The sequence below is a fragment of the Onychostoma macrolepis genome, chromosome 05 (genome assembly GCF_012432095.1).
Source record: "Onychostoma macrolepis isolate SWU-2019 chromosome 05, ASM1243209v1, whole genome shotgun sequence".
NCBI lineage: Eukaryota > Metazoa > Chordata > Actinopteri > Cypriniformes > Cyprinidae > Onychostoma > Onychostoma macrolepis.
The window spans coordinates 38,975,959-38,998,435 of NC_081159.1; the positions used below are offsets into that span (position 1 = coordinate 38,975,959).

The following is a 22,477-nucleotide window of genomic DNA, read 5'->3' on the forward strand; positions in this document are numbered from 1 at the left end:
AAATTATAATACAGAGTAGGCTAACCCGAACCTAAACTTTTGCAGTCTGAATAAGTAAAAAAAAAAAAATGTTATTTTACTTTGTTTATGAGTAACTTTTGGACATCTCCAGAAGTTTTGTCAGTTTAGCTAAGAAGTTTTTTTTTTTCTTTTTTTTTCAGTCTTGTAAAGTGAATTACTTTAACAATACAACGGCTCCCCCCTCTGTTAACTTCACGGAACGGACATGCACAACAAACTTTTAAATCACAAACACAGCTCTATTTTCTGCATTATCTAAACCCACAAATTGCATGTGTAACCTGAAAGTTTAACTAAACCAATTTGTACATTTACGTACATCTCGGGATTATAAAACGTCACGGAACGTTTATGCAACAGCTTCCCTTTTAAGGCAGCACATGCGCGTGCTACGTTGGTAAACAGAAACGTCACTGGATTTGGGCCAATCCTTCAGCCCAGATCCGAATATGGGCGGGACCCCACAGACAGGTAGCTTTAAATAATGTACTCAAGGACAGTGTGGTTTTCGAATACTGCAGGAGAAGTCTTGAACTCTACAGAAGTCTTGAACTGATGTCTCTCCGCAAAACTCTCCCTGCCTTTGGGCGCGCGACTCTTGACAGAAGTTTGGTGATCTCCACTCGCCATCGTCGGAGTGTGCAAGCGTTACATCCAACCAAAACAAACACACAGGACGAGCCTGTGGACAGCAGAGAGCATGTATCTTTCAGTAACAATATCACCATTGACTTTGAACAGACAAAAGAAGCCTACAAGAGCAAAGACACTCTTGAGTTGCTTAGAAGCTTGGTGGTTTTCAAACTGTGCTCCTATGACATCCTGGTTGAGAAGAATAAAGAGGTATGTTATGTATTTAATGTTTATATAGTTTATTCATACAATATTAACCCCCCCCAAAAAATGCATGGCATCCTTTTCTAGTACTGTATATGAACGACTTCCATGTTCCTGTCTGGAATTACTCCTGTGGCATTGTCCCAGATGATAGACAGGAGTGGCATCTTGCCAGGGAGAAGTCATGTGGTTAGTGGGTTGTTACTAGAGCCAAGATTACTGGCAAGGACAGAATGTACCTCAGACATATGCAAGTCACTTTGACCTTTAGCCAACGTTGACAGCAGCGGTTCTTAATCCTGGTCCTCACGACCCCCAGCTCTGCATATTTTGCATGTCCTTCTTGTTCAACACACCTGATTCAAATCACCAGCTCGTTAGAAGAGAGTTCCATGGATGAACTGTGTTTCCGATTGACATAGTCCTGGTGCTCTCTAGTCCCTGCACATTTACAGTATACCTGTACACAGTGGCCCCAGACTTCAAGGCACACTTAAATATATGTATGCATGTCATTGCATTAAATAACAATAGTGTTTAGGTGAAACCGTTTAATCATTCATATCAGTATGCATTGAGTGCTTACCTAAAAGAATACAGGGCTCTCAGCTCAAGATGACTTCAGATGATACTGTAATATCCGCATGCCTTGACAACACTTTCTCTGTCTCATACAGATAATGGACCTCAGCAGAAAGTTGTTGGGACAGAAGACGTTTGAGCAGTTTATGAAGATGACATTCTACGGTCAGTTTGTGGCAGGTGAGGACCATCAGTCCATCAGGCCAGTAGTGCAGAAGAACCAAGCGTATGGAGTCGGGGCTGTGCTGGATTATAGTGTAGAAGAGGATCTCTCACAGGAAGAGGCTGAGAGGAAAGAGATGGAGTAAGTGCCCTCTTGTAGTTCTGCTCCCTACATCCACAAACTACCATGTTTACTACTGCTTCAGTTGATCATAGGTACCAAGATAACTGGTAAGATTTGTGTGGAATTTAACAAAATGAAAAGTCTGTTGTCTTTATAGGAGAATGTTCCTTAAGACATTCGGCATAAGATTATTTTATTTTTAGATAGATAGATAGATACATACATAGATACATAGATAGATACACTTTCTATCGATAGGTAAATTTTACATTCAGCTGAACATTTAACTAGTCTGCAGGCATTTATTTGCAGAATACATGAGCCAGACCTGACCAATTAAGAGCAAAATAAATAAATCAGTGATATAGATCACACTAAGTATAAGAACAGAATATAAATGAGCGCAATTATTTTGCTCCATAGAGCTATAGTGCTTAATTTAAAGCAGCTAATTAAGAACTTTTACTCTTCTAATATCAATCTGCTGTTTTGGGCAATTAGTTTAGTTGAATCCTTAAGTGTTTCGAAAACTTTCTCCCTTTCAGACCCTCCTAGCTTGGCAGCATGATTCCAAAATCATTCGGCCTGAATTAGTCTTTAAGACCTACTTTGCACCACACTAACTTCTTTTCGGTAGAGGGCCTAGAGGTTAATGGCCATGCTGTGATTTGTGCTCATGTGGAGAGCTTACAGAAATAGACTGAGATTTGATCTGCTGTCACAGATGTTAACAAAGAGCCGATATGCTATTGGTTGTTTCGGTCAAGGCCCATTGTTTTTGATTGGCTTGTCTCGTGGTACACATACAGATAGAGAGCTGCTCTCAGTTTTTTTTTTTTGCTTGAAACCTGCATAACTATCACTATTACACATATTTAGGGTTAGTGATTTGCACAAATCTCTATCTGGGGAATGAATTAATGGAGAGAGGGGTGTCTGAACTCCGTAAAAGACCAAAAAAAATGACTGGAGATTGTGTTATTGGTCAAACATGGAGATCATCCCAAATATATTTATATTTTCAGTTTTTATTTTAGTTTGAGTCTTAATTAAAAGAAAAAAAAAAGTTTAAAATGAATGGTAAATGTATACATTTGGATTTCATTGTGTTTTTTTTTTTTTTTTATTATTTGTTGCCATTCATGAATTTTAGTGTATTTTTATTTTTTAAAAATTGTTATTTAAGCTTTATTTTAGTGCTGGGCAATGATTAATCGCATCAAAAAAAAAAAAAAATTGTGTACATAATATATGTGTGTGTACGTTGTATATTTATTATGCATATATAAATACACATGCATGCATATACTTAAAAAAATGTTATGTTTATATATTAAATATATTTTAAATATATTAAATAAGTATCGCTTTTTATTTCTCCTCTTTCCTACTACTTGTTTCACTTCTGTTTCAGTTTTTATAACCATTTCTTACTATGGATAAGTAAGTTGTTGTTTTTTTTAGCATGTGTGTTTGGCTCAGTGTTATTTTTTTAGGATTACTGATAAACTAATGTAGTTTGATTTGTATTTGTTATCCATTTTAATTTTAGTTAAAGCTGGAGTAATGTTTGTCATTTTATTAGTTTTTAAAAATATATTTTATTAAGTTTTAGTTTTATTTAATTGGAGTTATTTTAGTACTTCAACTAACTACATGGAAATGAAAGAATATATATATTAAATTTATAAATGTGTGTGTATATGCATGTATGTGTGTGTGTGCTTGTACATACACATATGTAGTTGTTTTTGGTGTTTGGCTTAGTGTTATGTTAGAATCATTATTATACTCTTATACCTTTTGTTCTTTAATATTTTGAATTGTTTTTAGCTTTATTTTTTTGTTTTCATTTAAATGTTAAGTTTGTAATTTTATTTAATTTCTTTATTTTTTTTTAAATGTGTATATACAGTATTTATAAAGTTTTAGCTTTTAGTTTTGGCTCTGTTTTAGTTGTTTTAATACTACAATTGATTGCTTCTGTTGTCGCTTTGGATAAAAGCGTCTGCTAAATGACTAAATATAAATATATAATATATATTTATTTATAATATAATTATATACATGCAAATACATGTCAATATTTTCAAAATATATACCATATGTGTGTCTTTATATATACATAATAAATTATGTTGGATGCGATTAATCGTTGCCCAGCACTACTTTATTTTAATTTGTATTTAATTATTTATTTTATTTTGCATTAAAAAAATAAAAAATTTTTTATATATATATATATATATATATATATATATATATATATATATATATATATATATATATATATATATATATATATATAATTAAAAAATATATATATATTATACATTTATTTTATTTTATTTATTTTTAACACAAAATAGCTAGTTAGCTAAATCGGGCGCAAAGCATCTCTTCTCTAATGAATGAATGAATAAGTAGTTTTTTGTTTCAGTTTGAGCTATAATATAAGTAATAATTAACTTTAATAATCCTGTTTGCAAACTCCGAGATCTTGACTTCTTATAATGCCCTAGCAACCACCCAATGCATATTCAACTTTCTGAATAAGATTAAAAATATATTCTCAAATGTAATTTATTTCCTGTTTGTCAGCATTACTGAAACATTTACACACATTATTTGGCAAATAGTAAACGGTTTTCTATTCGTGTAACTTGTTGTATACTAATTGCAGTCTGGGCTAGTTAGAAATGCAGTCTATGGCCTGTATGTCTACTTGGAGGTTTGTTATTAATAATTCCAAATGTAACTTTTTGTCATTCATCCTGACCTGGAACTGAACCCGTGACCTTTCTGTTATCAGCCCAGGTCCTTAACCATTAGCCTCCCCTACATTTCAACAGCTGTGTCAACGTTATGACATTTGATTAAAAAATGTCTTCATTTGTTCTTGTCAATGACCTTTTGGAAATTACAGAGAGTCGGTGGCGTCCCCGAGGGTCTCCTGCTGGAAATATAAATGAAACGTATTGCCTGAATACTGAGAGAGAGAAAGAGACGGAGATATAGATGATATGCCATTTGAATTATGAGGAAAATCCAGTGATACAGAGTGCGATCCAATAAATGGACTTCTCCTCCACATCACTGCTCTCATTTCTGAACGCAGCTGTCAGAGGTCTGAGCAATTTTATAGGCGTCCCTCCTCAGATTACTCTGTGGCTCTGAAGCGCAGTTCTTTCCGTCGCCAGAGAGGGGCGCTAGATCACCACGATCGCTCGCCTCACAGTCGAAATGAGCTGAAATGGAGCGTTTATTGGAAATGCTCTTTACAACCACAGAGGACCCTGGCTGGTCACTGGCTAATAAAAGCTAATTTATGTTCGTGATGTGTGTTTTAGAGCCTCTGCCCCTATCAATATTGCATTAACATCCACCCCAATGGATCCTGTAATGCTGTTATACAGAATAGAGTGCTCAGCTTGGCTTTTCTGCATTATCAAGGGTGTGATAGAGGGAGAACGCTGGAGGATGTGGCATTTGAGTAGGCTGCCATCAAATATGCAGGAACCCAGGGCTGATCATTCCGTGAGTTCTCAGACGCCGTTCCTGCTGCCATGTATCATTTTGTATGAACAAGCTGTTATTGTTAAGTCTTGGTTTGATGCAGACAGCCATTATTATAATAACAACCATCGGTCCTCTGTAATTGTCTTGCATGTATTGATTTTATGAATTGTCCGCTATATAACATTCAGCTGTCTGTCCAAGACAATTCCACAAAATCTCGGTGCTTGAATCAAAACAAAACAATTAAATAAATAACTGTTCAATTTATCACATATAGCCTATACTGTGTGTGTATGTGTATGAATATATATATATATATATATATATAGCAAAAATAGTCTAAATCTTTCTTTATGCATCCTTTTTTACTCTGTAACTTTGTAGTAAAATCTAAAGTTTTTCATTGAAAATATCTCTTTTCTTTTGCATTTATATTCAGTTGCTATATGTAGATAAATAGACCCATCACTTCAGATTTTCTCTTGCAAACAATGGAGAGATTTTGGATAAGATCTGTCATTCTCATATGTTGCATGTATAACTCTATTTTGTTTAGCTGCAAGCTGAGGCATTAACTGAGCACTTTAAGTCTGGAAGGGCTCGAGTCCATCCGCTAATGATCCCATCAACATCTCAACATTCCTTCCTGTTGGAATATTACAGACGTCAAAACATTGTATCCACGGTTGTGAGATCCACGGCTTTCCCAGGGAAAGCAAGAGCTGATAAAATGTAAAAACTGTAACTTGAATGCAATGTAAGTCGCTTTGGATAAAAGCATCTGCTAAATGCATAAATGTAAATGTAAAATGTGACGGTGGATGAGGAAGAGCGGAGGCGTTGGTGTGAGTGCCGTTCGAAAGATGTGGAGATCAAAGGAGCTCAATCTAAACAAATCACTGCCCCGTGTGGCTGTGTAACATTTGAGTTGGTTTGAATACCTGGCCTGAGCGTCAGTGTTGTACAGCAGAGAGTTTAAATGCATGCAGGTATAAGCATAGACATCAGGCGGGAGTCAGTGTGTGACTCTTAAGTGCTGACCCTGAAATATAGAAGGGAAACAAATAGCAGAAGTGCACCACCGTAAAGTGACTTCATAGCAGCCTCTGCAGTTAGTATTGATTCCCCTCTACAGAAACTGCTGTTTCTTCATTTTGTTGGCTAAAGGTCTCTAAAAAGACCTAAGAACAAGTAGTTGGTTTCATTAGTCCCCTGTTTTATTAAAAATGTCAATGTCTCTCTCTTTGTTGATAGATCGTGCATGTCTATATCAGAGAAAGAAAGCCCTGGTGAGTATGTGCACCATTTTAACAGTTCAATTATTTTGTAATATTGAAGCAAAAGGTCAAACTTTCCCTTTTGGACATTGTTTTCAGGAGCTGACCACCGGGAGAAGTTCACAGCCCATCGGAAGTTTGGCGATCGTCGTGAAGGCGTGACAAGCGCTCGTACTTATTTCTATGCTGATGAGGCGAAATGCGACCAACACATGGAGACTTTCCTGAAATGCATCAAAGCCTCGGGTAACAGACCATCTATTAAAGCTGATCAGTTATTAACTTTGGAATTGGAGTCAGTTTACAAGCAAAACAAAAGCCAGGAGCTACATATGCAATGACCAAAACATAGAAAGTAAATAGGGCACTTTCCATGAATAAGATACAAAGCAGGGCTTAAAACTTAAAAGAAAGTCAATTATTTTATTTTTTATTTCTTGTTGACCTTCATATAATGTTAACCGACAACAACTAAATATTATATGATCTGTTTATTTTTCATTTCATCTTGCATGAGCTTACTGCATTTTTTTGGATGTCTGTCTGAATTATTTAAAATAGTGTTTCTTAACCTTTTTGACTTGACGGCCCCCCAATTATCCAGAACAATCTTTTTTTCTTTCAGAAACTGAAAAACAAACAGAAACAATAGTTATTAGGGTAAAATATAAATAACTAAATAAATAGCATTATTTAGCATTTTAATTAAGGTTGATAATTTTAATTTATTAATATCATTAATATTAATTTTATTAAAAATAATTAATTTTTTACGGTTTAAGCACAACATATTCCAAGTTAATACATTTTATTGTTAATTTGTTATTGTTAACAAATTGTGCCATATTATATGAGTTTAAATCATTCAATATGGCACATATTCATAGGCAATACTAACATAGAGTATGACACATAAACATGTTTAGATTTTGATGCCATGATGGCATGTATAATGATGACTTTTAAAAAAAATGCAGAGTAAGTTTTAAAACACTTATACTCTAAAGTAAACAGCGGTGTCTTGCAATGTAGCTTCTATCAAACCTCTCAAGCAAAGATTCATGCCTCCTTTACAAAAATTATGGTACACTAAAATGTACTCTATTCGTGGAAAGTGGTGCAAAGTTTTATCCTTTTATTCCTTTAATCTTTGTTGTGTGCTATGCAGATTATTTGTATGTATTTTTAGTGTATGTGTACGAGTGCCAAGAAAGCATGGAAGCTGACCAACTTTTGAAAGCATTTATATTTGTGAATGTGCATGCAGCTCGAGTTTTCCATTATGCCAGCACTATTGGAGAAACACCCATTGTAATGCACAGGCAACACTAAGTATAACTGCATAGAATTCATTCAGCGTTCCTGGAAAATTGCTCCTTAAAAAAGGCAGTTTCACTTCCATTGCTGCAGTTACCTCTAAAATAACTCTAAAAGAAAATCACCTGCCTGCTCAGGTGGAAGTTCTGAAGACGGTTTCTCGGCTATTAAGATGACTGCCTTGGGGCGACCACAATTCCTGGTAAGACTGAGGTTCAGGCAGGGTTCATTCATCAGAAAACACGGGTTAAAATCCGTCACCTTGGTGAACTAAACAGGCTCCTCATCCTTCCCTCGGGCGTCTGTAGCTCCAGTTCTCCGAGGTGCTGGTGAAATGGAGACGCTTTTTCAGTTTCCTGGCTGCCAAGCAGGGGAAAGACGGCGTGGAGGTGCTGGAGCAGAAACTGGATCTAGAGCAATTGCAGGTATGAATTGGGTTCAAACTGCGGCCAAACGCACAGATCAACCAACACTAAAGCGTGTTTAATACTGCAATAGACTGTAAGGCGGCTATAACAAATCTGACCTACAGCAAGCAACTGGAGGCTATATTGCAACGACTGTACAGTATGAGCTGCATTCATTTTAATGGGAAAAATCTAATTAACGTGACAATAAATAATTAAGTAGTCTTTTAGCAGACACTTACACGGCCATTTATACATGATTATTTCCTTTACAGAAACCTAAATAGGTTTTGCTTAAAGGAATAGTTCACCCAAAAATGAAAATCTGCTGAAAATGTACTCACCCTCAGGCCGTCCAAGATGTAGAGGCGTTTGTTTCTTCATCAGAACAGATTTGGAGAAATGTAGCATCACTTCGCTTGCTCACCAGTGGGTCCTCTGCGGTGGATGGGTGCCGTCAGAATGAGAGTCCAAACAGCTGATAAAAACATCACAGTAATCCACACCACTCCAGTCCATCAATTAATGTCTTGTAAAGCAAAAAGCAGCATGTTTGTAATAAACATATCCTTTATCAAGACATTTTCAAACCATTGCTTCTAAGTCCTCTGTCTATATTATTACTTTCTCCTTTCTCTTCTCAAGAAAGAAATATGCACAGATCAAGCAGAAATCAGCAAATTCTCATTTTTGAGTGAACATGTAGGATCAGTGATCCTACATGAATTGACCCTTGATTCCTCATAATGTATCACTTTGTGTTCCTTGGAACACAAAAACCCAATGGGCTCATTTTGAGTGAACTCCCCCTTTAATCATGCAGTCTTTTTGGATGATGAATGGAAATGTGTGTGTTTTCTTTGCAGACATGTCTAGCTAGACTGGGAGCTCAAGGCAATATTCAGAGCTGCTTCTCTGATGGACGACTGCACTCATCAGGGTGAGAAACACCAGTTTCCCGTAGCTGTTCTGACACTCAGACTTGTAAATCTTCCCAATCAATGGCAGACAATGAAGTTATCTTATGAACTGAGGAGAGCCACTCAAGGACTATTCCACGGGTGCTCCATTACTCTGCTTGACCCCCTCGAGTCAACTAAACCCCTGAGTAACTAAACTCATATAAGAGCACTTTGCGCTGCAGAATCGACCAATTCCGCAATGATGCATGCAAATGCTTTGATGTTTAAGAAACATAATTTGTGACAAGCTGCTGAAACGTGACTGCTATATTTTATTTGTTCCCCAAAGCATGGTGGACATGCTGGACTGGAACTGTCTGATCGACGAGAGAACAAAGATATCTGATCTACTGGTTGTCCCAAACCTGCAGGTAGGCAGACAGAAAGAAATGGATACCTTAACCACAGCATAAATTAAGAGGGTTATCGATTTCTCATGGTCTAATTGGTTCAATAAACACTGCAATGCCCCTTCGCAGTTTTGAGTTTTCCCAGGTAATTAGATTATGAAGATATGTCTGGAATTTTGCCTGCAAAAGAAGCAAGAGGCTTCCATCACAAGCACATAAAATAGTCTTCATATATTTGCATGAGTTAAAGGTGTGACTTAAAGGGATAGTTCACCCAAAAATGAAAATTCTGTCATTAATTACTCACCCCCATGTTGTTCCAAACCTGGAAGACGCCAATTAAGATAGGTTTGATGAATCTCTGACCCTTCCATAGACAGCAAGGATTCTAACACGATCAAGGTCCAGAAACGTTGCAAGGACATTGTTAAAATAATCCATGTGACATCAGTGGTTCAAAGGTAATGTTACGAAGCTACGAGAATACTTTTTGTGCGTAAAGAAAACAAAAATAATGACTTAATTCAACAATTCGTCTCCTTCACGTCACCCTATAGCGCCATTTTGAAGAGTATCACATATACGTAAACAATGTATGCAACGTATGTACGCGGATAAGTTGTTTACTCTTTGATCTGAATGTACTGTAAACAACGTATCCGGAAACTGAAAATATAAAAGTAAAATCTAATTCAAAATATGAATAAACACTATTACAAGTAATACTGAAGTAACACTTGTTTATATCACAAATTGTTACAAATCAAATGCTCAATACTAACACTAAGTATGATCAATAACAATTAACAAGCAGCTCTAATAAATATTGTTTCCAATCAGGTTTCCAAAACACCTCTTTCTTCTACACTGTAAAAGAAAAAAAAGTTGAGCAAACTTAAAAGTTTAAGGCAACCAGCTTCAGCAGATTTTTTGAGTTCTCTCAACTTATTTTTGTAGGAGATTTTTGAGTTTTCTCAACTTTTTATTTATTTTACAGTGCTGTAAAAAAAAAAAAAGGCAACAGCTTCAGCAGATTTTTGAGGGGTTTTTTTTCAAATTGTTGTTTTAAGTTTATACAACAAAACGTTGAGAACTAAAAAATCTCCTACAAAAACAAGTTGACAACTAAAAAATCAGCTGAAGTTGGTTGCCTTAAACTTTAAATTTGCTCAACTTTTTTAATTTTTTTTTTATTTATTTATTTATTTTTTTTTAAACAGTGTATTGTTCTGTCAGACGGGTAGTTTCTCTTCAAACTCATGCGTTTGCTGAGAATTGGACACAATGTTTATAATCTTTAGGAAGTCAACCTATGAATTCCTTTCTTATTGCATAATAAAATGCACTGTAAAAAAAAATAAAATCTAACATTTTTGTTGTATAAACTTAAAACGACAAGTTGAGTACTCAAAAATCAGCTGAAGCTGGTTGCCTTAAAATTTTAAGTTGGCTCAACTTTTTATTTTTTTAAAAAATTTTTACAGGAGGTAATGTAATACAAAATCTGTACCCTCTACCTGAAATATCTCTGTCCAATAATCCAAAATCACATTTAAAAAATAAAAATAAATAAAACTGTACTTAAAAGATAATTAATATTAGTAAGATTCACTTCTCAAATGAAAATGCACCCATATTCTGAATTTCAGTTCAAATACTGAATTGCTTTCCATTTTTTATTTGTTATTTTAACAGACTGGTGAGTTGGAGCCTCTTCTGTCCAGGTTCACCGAGGAAGAGGAAAGGCAGATGAAAAGGATGCTTCAGCGGCTGGACGTCTTGGCCAAGGTGCGTTCATTGGCTGTGTTCCTCTTATGTTTCTCCTGTGGTATTCATGCGGAGTGGCAGAAGGTCATGGTCTAACAGACAGTCATGGATGAAGAATGCAACAGAGATCGATTTTGAGAAAGCCTTCAGCAGACTGTGGAGGTTAGAGAGCTGTTCCGCCCCGTCGACTTGATGCGAGGAACATGTATCGGGTTTATGTCGCACTGTGAAAGGCCGCTGGTACAAGTGCTACAAGCTGTGTGACTCACGGTAGACTCAAGGCTTCCTGTTTTTCAGCCTGGAAGTACCAAATCAAACAAAGTTTAGAGATTGCATAAAACAATTTTTCTCCAAATTGGTTACCTGGAGAATAAAAGTTTTTTTTTTTTACAAGTTGAAACTGTTACCTAGTGGATCTCACTCATTCTAATGTGAGTTGTGGTGTGACGCGACTTATGCCAATATAATTTCCAACCTTAAAAGTTTGGGGTAAGATTTTGTTGTTGTTTTTGTTCTGAGGAAAAAAAAAAAAGATGCATTCAGTTCATCAAAAGTGGCAGTAAAGAAATTTATAATGTTACAAAATATTTGTATTTCAAATAAATGCTGTTCTTATGAACTTTCCATTCATCAAAAAATACTGAAAAAATGTACCATGCTTTCCACAAAAATATTAAGTTGCTTAACTGTTTTTAACATTGATAATAAGAAATGTTGCTTCAAATCAGCATATTAGAATGATTTCTGAAGGATCATGTGCCACAGCTTTGCAATTAAATTTAAAAATATACTCAAATAGAAAACAGATGTTTTATATTATAATATTTCACATTATTACTGTTTTTTTCTGTTTTTTTATCAAATATATGCAGCCTTGGTAAGCATAAGAGACTTTCAAAAGCATTAAGAAACCTTAATAACCTCAAACCTTTGAACAGTAGTGTAGTTAATGCTTTGTATTTACATTTTGAACAGTGTATTTATTGTTTTAGCCTTTAAACCTGTCAAACTACTTTTATTTTGAAGTGTTTTCCATGTGCAATTTAAAATGAATGCCACTTGGTTTGTTATTTTGTTATCTAATGCAATGACATTCAGACATTTTTAAATGTCCAAATACTTTTTAGCACCACTGTATCACTGTCATTATTATAGAGAAGTTTATAGCATCATTATTTGTTGACAAATCCTTGGTTGTATCAGGAATGACGGATGCCATATAAATTAAAATGCCGCTGTCTGTGGTGATATCTTTTTTTAGTCAGCTGATTAATGTGTTTTTAACTCACCGCCTGCTTCTCATGTGCTGAACAGCATGCGGTGGAAAATGGCGTCAGGCTAATGGTGGACGCCGAACAGACATATTTCCAGCCTGCCATCAGCAGACTCACTGTGGAAATGAAGAGAATCTTCAACAGAGACAAAGCTGTCGTTTTCAACACCTATCAGTGCTACCTCAAAGTGAGCCTCACACATGCACACACACACGTCTGACACCTTTGAATGGTGTTAACGTGGATCACATGATGATATTTTGGGATTTATCTACAGTTAGATGCTGTGCAGAAAACATGCTATTATAGCAGGATAACATTTAAGACAATGTAGCATCAAAACTGATATTTAACTCTGTGGTGCTTGGAATCTGTCTTTGTATTGCAATTTAATCTTGAAATGTAATAAATGATGATGATGGCAATTAAATGCATGCAGTGCACGCAGTACACTCCATATAGTCTCCATATACTTCAGGGTCTGCTTATAATGTTGGTCATGGTTTCTTGCACCAACAATTGTAATAATCAGTTTTTCATGACGGTTTCTTTAGCATTTATGAATAATTATGCTGTTTTTGCTACCATTAACCTTTAAGACATTTATATGTACCGTATTTTTCAGAATATATTTTTTGCTTTTTAATCATCAAAAATGTGCTGCAAGTTATATTCCATAACGATCAGGATTTGCATTTGTGCCAAACAAGAGAGATGCATGAGACAAAAAAATATTTATATAGTGCATTTGCCAAATCCAGGTAGTTTCAGTTTCACTTTAAATATATTATTTTAGGGTTTATAATAAATGTTGTTAATTCATGTTTGGTTTATACTTTGGTAGAATGAGGGAAACTAAAATACCTGTTTATAATGTTTGTAAACATTTCAGTTTTTATTTACTGGTATTTTACATTATTTCTGAATGTAATATTGCTTATTCACAGATGTATGTTTTGAACTTATCTGTATTTTTTCTGTAAAAAGTCTAACCTGTTGTTATACTCATTTTCCAGAAAATACAGTAGATGACGTTTCTTAAAGGAATAGTTCACCCAAAAATGTAAATTTAATTAAAATTCACTCACCCTTCCATCCAAGACGTAGATGAGTTTTAGTCTTTGGAACAGATTTAAAGAAATGTATCATTCCCATTACATTACTTGCTCACTAATGGATCTTCTGCAGTGAATGGGTGCCGTCAGACTGAGTCCAAACAGCTGCTTAAAAACATCACAATAATTCACACAACTCCAGTCCATCAATTAATGTCTTGTGAAGTGAAAAGCTGCGTATTTGCAAGACGTAAATCCAACATTAAGACATTTTAACTTTAAACAATCAAAATATGACTCCATAATCCATAATGATGCTTCCTCCAGTGAAGTTCATCCCCTGTTGTCCTCTCACATCAAAATCTACAGACATATTTGTTTAGAACAGTTTTGGACACTTGTATATGGTGCTTGATCTGTGTATATTTCTCTCCTGATTCAGACAAGACAACATCTTCAGTGGAGAAAGCAACTAGAGGACTTGTATCTTAGCTGGAAGCAATGATTTAAAAAAAAAAAAAAAATTCATTTTTTTAGAAACATGCAGCTTTTTATTTTTTTCGTTTCACAAGATGTTAACTGATGGACTGGAGTGGTGTGGATTGTTGTGATGATGTTATCAGCTGTTTGGACTCTCATTCTGACGGCACCCATTCACTCCAGAGGATCCATTGGTGAACAAGTGATGTAATGCTAAATTTCTCCACATCTGTTCTGATAAAGCAACAAGTTCATCTACATCTCGGATAGCCTAAGGGTGAGTAAATTTTCAGCAAATTTTCATTTTTGAATAAACTATTCCTTTAATGTTATCTAACCTCTTTACATATTAAACAAGTCCCCAGAGCATTGATTTCAATACCATGACAATTTATTCCTTTATTTACTCCTGAGGGAGGTCCGCATTGCAAATGTTTGTTTACATGATATATCAAATTCATACAAAATCAGGTTATCTGTAGCAATGCCATGAATTCTCTGTGCTCAGGAGGCATTTGATAATGTGTCCATGGATGTGGAGCTATCAAGAAGGGAGGGCTGGTGTTTCGGTGCCAAGTTGGTAAGGGGGGCTTACATGTACCAGGAGAGAAGCCGAGCTGTGGAGATTGGATACGAAGACCCCATCAACCCCGACTATGAATCCACTAACAGAATGTACCACAGGCAAGAAATGTTCCAAATTCTTCCATGCAAATTTCACGCTTGAAGTCCGTTCCAAAACATAGTGAGCGGCCTTGTTGTCTACAAAGGCTGCTACTTTCTAAGCAGCATCTGAACTGAAATAGAGCCTCATAAGTGACTCATCTGACAGCTCTTCCTGGGCAGCAGCTCCATTAACGGTCACTCACCCACGCAAAACAAATAGAGCTACTCGCAAAAAAACACACACGAGACTCCACTAACCCTCACAGCTGATTCCAATAGAGTCTAATGCAGTGTGCCCATGGACTCCCACTTTCAGCCCACATCCCCATAATTTAATATGATTTGTCTCTTAGCTCATATGAAAACTACATTTCAGATATAGGCTTTATTTTGCTGTACCTTTAGGATTTTTTATTAGTTTATTTTATGTTATGTCAAATTTTTTTATAATATTACGTTTGTTTGATATCTACATGTAGTATTGTATCTCTGGATTAATATTAGATTATGTATAAGCAAACAGTGCTGGCTTGATATTTCAATGGCATGACGGCATAGAACAACATGAATTGACAGTCTAGAAAAGCACAGTCACCGTGAGCTGATTTAATATTCATTAGCTCAGTCTTATCCAAATAATGACATTAAATTCTCACCAGAACTCAACCAATGCATTTATGTAACTTTTGCAGTAATTTTTTGACTACTGGATTATGATTTTTAAAAGTATTTTTTTAGACACTGGATTAAGTAGAGAAATGTATATTCATTATAGATATTTTATTTATTTTTATTTTATTTTAGAAATCACATTTTAAATGTACATTTTTTACGATACTATAGGAAGCCTGGTTCTTGACAATTGCTGAAGAATAGAAGTTAAAATGTTAAATTATGTCAGTTAATTATGACTTTGATTTTATTTTTTTAGCTGTTTAAATATTTTAATGCTTGTTTGGTCTAATTTTAAATAATTTATAATGATTGTTATGCCATGTACAGATATGTTACGTAATTAAGTAACATGACTGGACTGTCTAGAAAAGCATAGTCATCGTGAGCTTATTTAATATTCATGAGGCCAGTCTTATCCATATAATGACATCATTGCCCATCAGTCTTTGGCTCCTGACTCTTAAACTCTTACCAGAAATCATTTTGACCCATGAGTTTACATGACTTTTACAGTCATTTGTGATTACCAAAAGAATTTTTTTTATTTTTTTTTATTTTAGACACTGAATTAACCAGATAAATGTATATCCATTGTACAATTAAATAATTATATTTTTATTTTATTTATTTATTTATTTCATTTTATATAATAAATCACACTTTATATATCTAGATTTTATTCTGCAAAAATGAAAATGGTTGAAGAATAGAAATTAAAGTGTTAAATTATGTCTGTTTATTGTGTCTTTTTAAAAAAAAAAATATTTTTCTTATTTTTTTTTTTTTAGCCATTTAACTATTTTAAAGCTTGTTTGGTCTTATTTTATTATTATTATTATTATTATTATTTTTGCCATTCTGAGTTTACTGAAACCATCAAGGTGGGCAACATGCTGTTCCTGAACAGAGAATTATGGAAAAATTCTTCATTTGATAAGAATGTTTTAATTCAGGAAGGGGAAGTCTGGGGTCAGGTTCACTTTGCCTCTCTTTACGGAGCAGGATGACAAGTAGTTTCTGAGTCCAGATCAGATACTTGTCACATATAGGTCCTTATCAGAACATCATACTTCCCCTGAACTGTGCTTCATTCAGACGGTCTCTGTGCTAACAGAATGTTTCACAGGCAGGAGAGATTTATCTAGAGTCTTGGCTTATCTCACCGTAGGTAAGCTTCTTATGATTAAGGCACATTCTGACAGCTTTCAAAATAAATCAGATCTTTTCAAAAGCTTTTGTGTTTGGCGGTCAACAGTCATGTTGGCTGAAAGTGCGGACCAAAAGTAGGATGATTTATGAGCAGCTGGTGTCTTTCAGGTGTCTGGATTACGTGCTGGAGGAGATCGAACTGAATAAGAAAGCAAATGTCATGGTGGCATCGCACAATATAGACACTGTTAAACATACACTCAGAAGGTAAGACTGATTTTCTCTCCTTCTGTCTTTCTATTATATACAGTATATGAACCATCACAAACAAATGTAATTTCCACCACAACTTAAATATCTTAAAAATGTAAATATCTTAAAAATATAATTATAACTTTTTTCTTTTTTTTTTTTTCAATAAAATTTCTGAATCTCACCACAGCTAGAATTTTATGTATCCCAAATACGCAATACATAATATTTTTTGCACAGTTTGACAAAATTACAGCTTGATTGGACATGGATGTGATATGTATCTTGATTTTCCTTATTTTATCAAATCTCTCATATTTCATGTTAAGAATTCTCTTCACTGACACAATCATCTCCAGTGTGCACTAACTAAGTACACTAAAAGTTCTTAAGTACTCGCTTTGTTTAGATGATCATTTTTAAAATGTAATCACATAATATAATATATATGGGTAGTTGACAAATAAAAATTGGACTGTGTCCCATGGTGTGACATAGCAAAAATGTAGAAAAAAAAAACTTACAAACAACATGAGAAAAAATGTATCTTCATTCTTAGTTACAAATATATATATGGAATAAGCATACAATTGTGTTCAAAAGTTTGGGGTTTGAATAATATTTTAATGTTACTGTAAGAAGTCTCTTATGCTTACTAAGGCCACACTTATTTAATAAATAAAAACAGTAATATTGTGAAATATTATTATAATTCAAAATAACTGTTTTCTATTTTAATATATTTTTAAAATTCAATTTATTTTTTTTTATATTTTAGCAGCCATTACTCCAGTCTTCAGTGTCACATGATCCTTCAGAAATCATTCTGTTATTATGAAAATGTGATAATTTTTTTCAGGATTCTTTGATGAATAGAAAGTCAAAAGATTTTTACAGTCACTTTTGATCAATTTTAATGCATTTTTGCTAAATAAACATACATTTCTTTTTAAAAATGTACAAACTTTTGAACGGTAGTGTATATCAATAAACTATATACATATTAGGCATTGAAAAAAATCACAAAATTAAATGAATTTGACCTTTGTTATTTTGAACCTTTGGACATAAAGTGAAGAGATGTTGAGCAAAGAAAAACTCACATTCACATTTACAGTGCTGTTCTTTGATATCAGGTCCTTCCCTGTATCACCAGGAACATTTAGATCCCTCTGGGAGTAAATTAATTTGCGTAAATTAATAATGTAATGTGCGATCATTAATTTTTTGTAATCACTCCTTAGGGGTGTAACCTCATTTGACAAAGGTGTGCCAGTGACCGCTGTCATTAACATTCTCTGTCACAATGTCAAATAGTGTCACCAGGGCTTGATTCATATAGAGGTCCACACTAGTTACCCCCCTTTTACATCATTCACACTTAATATCACCTTAAGTGTCTCAGAATGTGTCTTGTTCGTGCGTGTAATGGCTGTAACCGATAAGAGGGTGTAAAACTTTGAGTGAGCAATCGCCAGAATGTATCCGGTATTAAATGACCTTGCCAAAGGGGCCTCTCTCATTTTTCACTTTCTGTGACGGCGCTCTGTGTGTTTATGCTCTAACAGGATGAATGAAATGGGTCTGGCACCCACAGATAAGAAGGTGTACTTCGGCCAGCTCCTGGGAATGTGCGACCAAATCAGCTTTCCGTTAGGTGAACACACAAACACACACACACACACACACACACACACATGCTAGTAGTGTTTATAAAATCACTTCTATAGGGATCACGTTAGTCAAATTACAGTACAATTTTAGAATAACTTTTATTAATTATAAACCTATTTGGATATCATTATATCTTATTTTAGTATTTCTGAGGTGCTATTGTAGTTTTTCTTAATATTTGTAACTATTTTTATTGAAGTTATATATTTGGAACACTATGCTATATATGATAGTGTAAGATGAGATACAGTATTACAAAGATAGTGAAGTTTTATATGAAAGTATAAGATGTAAATTATTACCAAGAGTACAGTTATAAAATGCATGTCAATCAAATGGATACATGACCAAAGAAATGCAGTAAAACACTTTACAATTGGTATTCTTTTCTTGTCTGCTCATATCTCTAGCTCAGGCAGGATTCCCTGTGTACAAGTATGTTCCTTATGGTCCGGTGAACGAGGTGATTCCGTATTTGTCCCGTCGGGCACAGGAGAACCGTGGCATTATGAAAGGAGTGCAGATGGAGAGAGACCTTCTATGGAAAGAGCTGATACGCCGACTGACCAGTGGAGAGGTCTTCTACACACCTGCTGTATAAAACACACTCAGCTTCTCACCAGAGACTCCTTACGCTTGTTTTTTGCCTGTTCACCCATCCATTCGTAAATCTTTTTTTCCACTCTCACCCAGGCTGTTCATGATATAACGCACATGGGATTCATTTAAATCAAATACCACAGTTGGGTGAAGTTCACAAAATGCAAATCATACTTAACCTGAAAATCGCAAAAATGTGTATTTAGATAAAGAAAATGAAGTCTGTTTTTAGAGTTTCTGCATTACAGCATTATTTTCATGACAATTAAGCACATTTTGCCTCCCAATTATAATGTTTTGTTTTGTCAACCATGAAAACAAAGCACCTACAGCTGGTCAAACGTATTCATAAAGTATTAATGGCTGAATCTTACCAAATCATATTTTACCTAAAAATCATGAATACATAATAGGAAATATTGCAGTATTTGCATTAATAAAACAAAGCTGGTCAAACATATTTATTTAATATTAATGGGTGAATCTCACAATGTCACACACTGTAAAAAAAAGTATGTCAAAATGTCATATTTCACTATATTATAAATGCTATTTTAAAATGCACAATTTTTCTTTTCTATTAAAACACATTTTTGGATGTTTTTGCATTTTGACAAGCATGTTTTTACAACAATTCTTATTTTATAGTAGATATAGGTATTGCACATCAAAGTATTTTTATTACAGTAATGAAAATCTTATGGGGAGCATGCAAAACATATACATTAATAATTATAATTGAAGTTTGTATTATAGTAATGAAAATTTGGGGAAAATGTGCTTAACTGTCAAGACAATTTCACAATGCAAAGATTGTGAAAAACCAAAAAAATCACTTGAACACCATACTACTATCAGAGGAACATCTTTAACTGGCAAAATAACCTTTCAGAATCTTGTGTCTGGTGGATAATACCAAGTAACAACAGTTTTTATTCCAGTAGCAATAACTGTGGTAACAATGGCATTTTAGAGCACACTGCTGTTACCTTGTTGCATTTTGGTAAGGGTCAAGAAAGAGAGGTTATATTCTTCCTGTTCCATATAATCTTTCTCTAATTCACTTTCCTCTGCGTTTCCACTGCTCCCTTCTCTTTATTCCACTAATGGTCTGGCTTTGCACTCTTTCTCTTCTCTCATCCATCTCTCCGGCACCTTTATGACTCTGAAAGGGCTCCCTAAAATGTCAGACGCCTGAGTGTGCACTGCTGTTTTATACCCCACCTTTATTCCTCAAGTGGAACATCAATAATAAAAATATAAGCATGATTTAAACGGTAATAAACAAACACATCAGTATCACTTTCTGATAATGACGGCTTGAATTCAAGGATAACAACATATGAAGTTGGAGAACTATATTTTATTTATGTGACATTTCATGCTTGGTGTGAGGAATTGTGGGTACGTTGGAGTGCAGGCAACAACCCGTCGTCAATATTTCCATAACCCCATAAACCTGTAAACAGATTATATTTCAGATGTAATATATTCCAAGCGAGTGGTTTGTTTGCGCTCAAGCCAAATCTTGTAATTTGCACCGTGGGTTTCATTGAGAAAAAAAAAATATATATAAGAACACATTGTTTTATGGCAAGAACTGAACTTTATTTTTTGCACTCTCGCTGCTCTTGATATCTCTCTTGTGCTCAGACGTGCTCAATGAACTTTAGAAGTTCTGATGAGATGATTTTAAGTTGGGTTTTCAGCGTAATGATTCTGGTGTTTAGCATATACAGAGCGAGAATTAAATCTACTCTTTTATTGTCTGTGTGATGAAGCCTTTTATGCTTAACCAACGGTTTCTCTCGCTCTGTTAATATTTTCTTTCCCTCTGTGGAGTATTTGGGGAAGATTAATAAAAAGCTTTAATTAATTGAGCCGAAGTTAATGATTTCTAGACAATTTCTCTTAAGTAAATGGCACAATTCCTCATCCATTTATATCCCGTTTTAAATCCATGACGAATTAACAACCCTTTGGGCCTTTTGCCTTGAGAAATAACAGGACACCCCATAATACAGCCCACATCCCAGTGTTCTGTTGAGGCTGGCTGAATCCTAATTTGCATGTTATCCATACTATTTAGTATGCAAAATTAGTATTGGTGGAACTGGTGGGAAAAAAAATTGAACAATTAAAGTTGGTCTGTGCTTTCAGCAAACATAATTTCTGTCGACTCAAAACTAATACTTTTTGTTTTACTTGTAGATCCAAGTTAAATATGATTTTATTTTAAGTTCATGAGTTCACTAGCAGAGCACGACACAAGCACACCTCAGATGACGCAGCAGCACGTAAACGTCGTTTACTGTGTATGCTGGCCTCGACGTGAGTGGGTCACGGCGTTTATGTCATGCGTCATCTGAGGCGTGCTTGCGTCGTGCTCTGCTAGTGAACTCATGAACGCGCTTGCAGGAAGTGTTTCGGAGGAGCAGAAAAAGTTGAATAAAGTCTATATTTAGTTGTTGTTTTTTTTTGCGCACAAAAAGGGTTCTCGTCACATCGTAAAAAATTCAGATTGCACGTCTGATGGCAGATGGACTGCTTTGACTATGTTTTTCATACTTTTATGGACCTTGACAGTGCAATTTACTATGCAGTCAATGGGACAGTCACAAGCCTCCCAGTTTTCATCTAAAATAACTTAAATTGTGTTCAGAAGATGAAAGAAGCTTTTACGGGTTTGGAACGACGTGGGGGTAAGTGATTAATGACAAAATTTTCATTTTGGGGCGGAGTATCCCTTTAAGATGAGGAAACTAGATCATGAACTAATATTGATGTAGACCTTTCTTAGTTTGACAGATTCTTTCCACCAAATTTGTCAAACTTGTGTATTAGGTAGTCGAGTAAACCTAAAGGGAATATGTAAGAATTTTCAGTCACACAGACCAATTCTTACTATTAACAAACTATTAACTATGACTTTTGCCTCAGTGAACTCCTAATTTGCTGCTTATGAATGTAATTTACTTAAGGTATGGGGTTTAAAGATTAAGGGATCTAAAATATGGTCATGCAGAATAAGGCATTAATATGTGCTTTATAAATACTAATAAGCAGCCAATATGTTAGTAATATGCATGGTAAAAAGCAAAAAGCAACCAGTTAACTGGTTAATTGAGAATTAAAATTAAGCATTAAAATTAAGCATTATTTTAATCAAAAACGCCACTCCTAGCAGTGTGGACGGCATCTAGATGTTCATTAGCAGTACTTTGTTACAAAGGTATTTCCAGCTTTTACTTATAAGCCAAGAATGAAAAACGACTGTGGCATGAGTAGCCCCTTTAAAAGGTTAAATAAAAATATGTCTATACCTCA

The 22,477-nt window shown here is 34.8% G+C and overlaps 1 protein-coding gene across 1 annotated transcript; it reads left to right on the forward strand.

Moving 5' to 3' along the window:
- Positions 1-467: 467 nt before the first annotated feature.
- prodhb (proline dehydrogenase (oxidase) 1b) lies at positions 468-22,218 on the forward strand. The gene is made up of 14 exons (XM_058777392.1): positions 468-864; positions 1,536-1,744; positions 6,500-6,534; positions 6,622-6,768; positions 7,977-8,041; positions 8,148-8,264; positions 9,113-9,186; positions 9,498-9,579; positions 11,254-11,346; positions 12,640-12,786; positions 14,643-14,818; positions 16,793-16,891; positions 18,445-18,533; positions 18,961-22,218. The coding sequence occupies exons 1-14, from the start codon at positions 577-579 to the stop codon at positions 19,149-19,151; spliced, it is 1,812 nt and encodes a 603-aa protein (XP_058633375.1). The 5' UTR covers positions 468-576; the 3' UTR covers positions 19,152-22,218.
- Positions 22,219-22,477: the final 259 nt, after the last annotated feature.